Genomic DNA, 6,698 nt, shown 5'->3' with positions numbered 1-6,698 from the left:
TTTTTTTTTTTTTTTTTGGGGGGGGGGGAGTATGTTGGGGGTTTTGTATTTCTCTTTACATTTGTAAGAAGTTGGTATCATTCAACACTTAAATTCTCAATGAAGCAACAAAATAACTTCACAGAATCTTAAAATTTTAAGTAAGACGCTTTAATCTACCAAGAAAAATTAGGTACTAAACAGAGAAGAAATTGTTTATAGAAACATATCTTTAACAATTGTCGTAGTCAGCTCCAAAGTAAAGAAAAAGTTGAAACAAAATTGATACCTCGGGAGATATAGCCCGGTGAATGAGATGTGCATTGCTATGAAGAAAGTTTAAAGACTCTGCTATCTGAAGCAAACCATGTTTTACTTCCAGTAGTCCCATTTCCTGTGAAATGCAAGTGAAGAACAAGCTGATGAGAGCAGAGAAGCGTTTAAGAAAGCTACAAGCATCACATGATTGGGGATCCAACCGCATAGAAAATCATGCATATGACACATATGAGAATAGAAGCCGTTTCTCAAAAATTAATTTATTAGAAATACTAAAATCACTTGACATCTAAAACTCATAATTTATCCACAGAACTCTTACATTTACAAATGACAACCCTACAAACCAAATACTTAGTTTTACAAGAGGATAGAACAAACTCACAAACCATTTTTTTTTTTTTTCCTCGAGACAATTTCTTTGATAATTGAAATTTACAAAAGGGATCTAATATGCACGATGTTTACCAAAGAGCTTCCCAATTTACCAGGAGGAAGGTATAACTATAGGAAGTAAAAAAATTAGATAATTTACACCAAGATATAGCTGGGTAAACAACATTGTCGGAGAGTTTTGTATAAATATGTGTCTTTTTTGTGAATATTCTTTGATTTATTTATTTCCATTGGGTTTTTTCGTGTGCTATTGAGAGATATTGAAGTCACAAGCCAAAAGCCAATTATCTGTAGATAGGCAATATAGGTCCTGTAATGCCTGCCACAATAGAAGTCTTTCTTGATATCTTGCCATAGATCCCTAAGGCATCCAAAGTTGACTCATAAACCAAATATGGAGAATACAAACTTACGAACCTCATACTACACAACCCCAGACTTGTTAGAACTGTGAACCAGACTCCCTTCAAAGAAGGCAACTTGAAACCCAAAACATTTAGTAAGGCAACACCACCGAAGAATAAAAAATAAAATTAAAAAAAAATCTTCGAAAAAAGGGAAAAGACGACATACATTTACGCTGGTTTTTTTTTTTTTTTTTTTTTTTTTTTTTTTTTTTTTTTTTTTTTTTTTTTTTTTTTTTTTTTTTTTTTTTTTTTTTTTTTTTTTATACAAAAGATCCAACTTTTATTTAAAAAAAAAAATGAAAACGTGCAGGAAGACAAGAAAAAAGAAGAAAAAAAAGAAAGGAAATCCCAAGACACCAAGAGCCAGAAAACATCTGCCTACTTACCTACAAAACATTACAGAAAATGGCTCCCATAACAAGAATGACATACAAAGAAAAAGCATAAAAAACCTTGGTGATCAAAAACAAGCATCTACATTGTCATACTCACACAAAACATACCGCCTAAAGGAGAATAGCTCAAATGGCTACTCTACTTGAACCTGCAACAATTAGTAATACCTTTGGGGAAAAGAAACAACACAGAACTGTAAATTTCCTTGGCATTTAGTCTCCCAAATCATTTTGCTCAAACCGTAGAACATCGACATCCAACAACAAAAAGTATTCAACAGAAAGAAACCTAAAAATTAGGCACTCCAAATGTTATTTAATCTTTCGACCTCCTCTTAGTGTACCCTTTCATGATCCTTTTGTACTTTGACAAGTACCAAAGGGAGCAACTTTTTCATAAGCTCTATTTGATTAGGATGGTCTCTACTCTTTTATATGCCTTCTACTTATGAATGAAATGTTGATCTCTGTCTCTCATAAAAAGGAATGTACACATTTACTTGCCGCAACAACAAAAACTTCTAATATTACACATCTTCTTCAAAGCAAGAGCGTCCAAGTTGAAAACTCACGAATAAGTCTACACAAAACTTTTCGACAATATTGTTTACCAAACTATATCTTGATGTAAACTATCTAATATTTTTACTTCCTATAGTCATACCTCCCTCATTGTAAATTGGGAAGGCCTTTTGTAAACCCCATGGATTATATATCTCTTAGGTAAATTTCAATTTCAATCATGAATGAAATTGTCTCTTATAAAAATAAAAAAATAAAAAAACAAGTTGAGTGATCATCATAGCCACAAAAATTTTAAAAAATCCTATAATATTTTGACATTTACTAACAACTTTTAGACTGATAATTCAATTGAATAACACAAGAGACTCCTCAGAGTCAATTGGGAATCGCATTTACCATACTAATCCAAAGTGGAGAGCACTCTGGGAAGAGAAGAGATAAAGAAAGCTCTACGTACCAAACCCTGGAGCTCCTTAGGAACCTTAGCAATATTCTCCACATTCCCAACAGCATTCGCCACCGACGCAAACAGCGGCTCGGTAACCATGGCCATGGCATTCTTATTCTCATCCAACGCCTGAACCACATGAACCACTCCCGGATGCCTCAGCCTCACCAACCGCCCCGCATCGGCTCGAATCAGATCCAAAAACGAATCCTCGACAGACTTCGACAACCCAGCGCGAGCCCTAGCCTCCGATAGAATCTTCTTATCCAAAACCCATACGCAAACAGTGGGATATTGCTGAGGCCGCGAAGAATCACGAGCCTTCGCAGAATACAATTTCCAAACCATACCAGGACCAGCGGAGCCGATCTGATCGAGAAGCTCGTAATCCTGAAGGGGCTTGGGTCCGGTGACCTCCTGGACGGTGGTATGAACAGTTTTCTCGATCACCGCGGCCGTCTTGGCTAAGGCTTGGGTGAGGGTTTTCATATTCAACGCCATTTTTGTTCGTCTTCACCGACAAGTAGAAGTTAAACCAGTAAAAATGTGGATGAAGACGATGATTTGGAGGAATGGAAGAAGGATTTGGGATGGGATTCGAAGGAGAAGGAGGAATTTGGGAATTTAGATCAAAGAATCAGTGTTTGGGGTTCTTCCATTTCTCTGTCCAAGTCTCAGCCTCAGCAAGGTTTGGTTTCCTTGATTAGTCTGCTTAGTTCATCAATTCGCTGTCTACTGTTAAAAGAATATATATATATATATATATATATATATATAATATATTATCTTAAAATTTTCAATAATAATAAAAAATATAAAAAATATCCTTCCACTTTTAAAATAAAATTCAAAAAAATCATTAATTAAAGATATAACCGATTATTATTTTATTTCAAAAATATATTTAAACTAAAAAAAAAATACTCTTTTAATTTTAAAAATATATAAATGAAATGTTAGTATCACATTTCATAAATACTAAATTTCTAAAATAATATTAAAAAAATTTGAGATGTTAAAAAAATTTGCGGTTTTCATGTATACACTCGCCAGGATATTAAGACTATTTTTAAAATTTTATTTATATTTTTTAAATAAAATACTAACCATAAAAATATTTATTTAATTTTTTAAAAAAAATTAAAGGATATTAATAAAAAATTTATTATTATTATTTCAAAAATATATTTAAACTTAAAAAAAAAATACTCTTTTAATCTTAAAAATATATAAATAGAACGTTAATATCACAAGTAAATTTTTAAAAAAAATATTAAACAAATTTGAGATTATTTATGAGCTATAAACAGTTTTTCATCTATATACTACTGACAATAAAAATAAAAATAAAAATAAAACTTTTTTTTTATATAAGTCATGGGTATTAAAACTACCTTTAAAATTTTATTTGTATTTTTTAAATAAAGAATTAACTGGTATTTTTTTTATTTTTTTTAAATTAAAAAATATTAATAAAATTTTTATTATCATTATTATTACCTCGTAAGATTATATTTTCAAATTTTAAATAGATCTTCCTAGCAAGATAATTAAAAAAAAATTTATGATTTCAGTTTGTTACCAAATCTATGATTCCTGGTTTGGTATCATATTTCTGATTTCATGGTTTGTTATAATATAATCCTCATTCTACATATCTATAAATACATGAAGTCGTGACTATCACGTACCATTCAACCTAAAAGTTTTTACTATGAAGTTTTGAAATTCGAAATGGCTAGAAAATAATCGCTCTTCAAAAACTAAATAAATAATTATCTTTTGTTTCCTCGAAGCTTCTGTTGCAAGCTCCATCGAAGCTTCTGTTGCAAGCTCCACCGAAGCTTCTGTTGCGAACTAAATAAATAATATTTTTTTTCCTTTGGTTGATGAACGAGTTCGTTCCAGTTTTGCAATATCTCCACATTGCTTGACAAATCAAAATCTCTCAAGAATTTTTAGTGTTAAACGAACACGACTCTCCATAATGGTATGATATTGTCTACTTTGAGCATAAGCTCTCATGGCTTTGCTTTCGGCTTCCCCAAAAGGTCTCATACCAATAGTGATAGTATTCCTTGATTATAAACCCAATTGCTTTCGGCTTCCCCAAAAGGCCTCTTACCAATAGCTGACATGGGACTGACTTTCATCATCCAACACCTCCTCTCGAACAAAGTACGCTTCCCCTTAATTACTATGCCTTCAAGGAGGCTCGACTCCAAAATTGAGGATTTACCAATCTTGGCACAATTTTAGGGCATGGCTCTGATACCAAGTTCATCTAACAACATGAAGTAGTCGAAATTGTTTGACACCAGAGTAGCTGATGAAAAGAATGTTAGGAATCACGACTCTCTACAATGGTATGATATTGTCCACTTTGAGCTTCCCCAAAAGGCCTCATACCAATGGAGATAGTATTCTCCACTTATAAACCCATGATCTTCCACTAAATTAACCAATGTGGGATTCTAATGACTAAGTTTAAAGGTAATTTTTTATGTATATAATTTAGCCTGTTTTTTTATGTCCATTCACGAGAATTTTTTGAATATACAAATTCTACTTACAAAAAATATAAGTATAGGTAAAATATTTCTCTTCTATTGGCCATAATTTAGAACATGTCCATAAATATGGATATATTATTTATATACATGATTTGTATTACCGAAGGTGATATGAACCAAGAGATATCAATCATACAATATACTTCAATGAAGATAATACTTTTGAAATTATCAAAATATATTTCAATTCATGCCACTTGAAGAAGAATAAAGTTTCATTGTTATAAATTTGGAGTGGATTACAATTTAGAGTAATTTAGAGCTATTGTATTTCATTAATATATTTAAATATGGATGTTACAATTCTTGGAATGTCTTTATTAGTTTCATTTTGAGGCTATATAACGCCACGTATGTTGTATTTGTAAATAGACTTGGAAAATACAGTAAAAGAAGCATTTGTGCTCCTTTTTTAGCCAATGGTTAAGTTTATTTGCAATTATACGTAGTTTAGATTGCATGTAGAATCATTCGAGCTCGACATGAATAATCTTGCTTGTGAACTGATTCGAATCTCAAACAAGTGTTCTTGCCTTGAGATATTTGATCAACAAGAATCATTCAAGCTAGACATGATCGATCTTGCTTGTGGAGTGATTTGAATCTCAAACAAGTGTTATTACCTTGAGAAATTCGATCAACAAGAATCATTCAAGCTAGACGTGATCGATTTTCCTTGTAAAGTGATTCAAATCTCAAATAAGTGTTCTTACCTTGAGATATTCGATCAACATGGTAATCTGAATCTTACTCCCCTCTTGTAGTGATTCCATATCAGAAGGAATCGATAATATTGATATATGTGATTATGAGTGCTCATATACTAACGATATACCTAATATGAATATTGATACATCAATGATATATCCCATATATCAATAATGTACTTGAAATATATATGATATGATATACCATTGATATATGTGAAACGACGTAAGGAAAATAAAATAATGTCTTGTTCTAACCTAAGACTACGAAAAGATGAAATGCATCTACCCTAATACAGGTTTCATGGTCTTCAACGCGACGTCACCATCATCCGTACAGGAGAGCCTTGCCTTTATCTTAAATGAAAGAGTTGCAAGTAGCACATAACTTTAGTATTTTAAGAAATATTTAGTACGTGACCGCACTATTGGGGTCGAAAAATGCAAATACATGCAACATATAATTTAAAACATCATTTCATGGTCTTAGGCGACTTTCTAGTCTAGGCAAGATTGGATGTGCAGTACTTTTCTACACACGACTCATACATGCGAGTATGGATCCACTAGGCGAGCTCGCACACCCCCTAGACTTGGCTCATTGGGCTAGCACTCACTAACAGACTGTGCCAGACATTGTGGAGGAAAAGCGTTTCTCGTGATATCATGACATATAAATTATTTTGGTGTTTTTTCTAGCACAATTCAAGAGATTTAAATACGGATCTAAATAATTGACACGAAAACTAATACAATTAACGAAAAGACATTTAAGAGTACGACGTGCTGAATTTCCTTCCTTCGTAGTGTTAAAAGATATTTAAATTGTGCTTAGATTCTCATCGACTAGTTTCACATTTATCAAAATAAAAATACTTGTATAATAGATTTAATTTTTAGCTATGGAGGAATCCCACAACCTAACCTTTCGCTCCTTTTTTTTTATTATTATTATTTTGAAAATCTAAAAAAAAAAAAAAAAAAAAAAA

The 6,698-nt window shown here is 31.9% G+C and overlaps 1 protein-coding gene across 1 annotated transcript in view; it reads right to left on the bottom strand.

Annotated features, from left to right (window-relative positions):
• LOC111432702 (SCY1-like protein 2) overlaps positions 1-3,152 on the bottom strand; it is a 16,104-nt gene extending 12,952 nt beyond the window's left edge. The window contains exons 1-2 of the mRNA XM_023069633.1: positions 2,439-3,152; positions 269-373 (exon numbers count right to left, since the gene is read on the bottom strand). Coding sequence (XP_022925401.1) covers positions 269-373; positions 2,439-2,930 — 597 coding nt within the window. The 5' untranslated portion in view covers positions 2,931-3,152. The remainder of the gene's footprint in view (positions 1-268; positions 374-2,438) is intronic.
• Positions 3,153-6,698: the final 3,546 nt, after the last annotated feature.

The sequence above is a fragment of the Cucurbita moschata genome, unplaced genomic scaffold (assembly GCF_002738365.1).
Source record: "Cucurbita moschata cultivar Rifu unplaced genomic scaffold, Cmos_1.0 Cmo_Scf00040, whole genome shotgun sequence".
NCBI classification, from domain to species: Eukaryota; Viridiplantae; Streptophyta; class Magnoliopsida; order Cucurbitales; family Cucurbitaceae; genus Cucurbita; species Cucurbita moschata.
The sequence above is the reverse complement of the archived record's forward strand: the minus strand, read 5'-3'. Positions and strand labels throughout refer to the sequence as shown.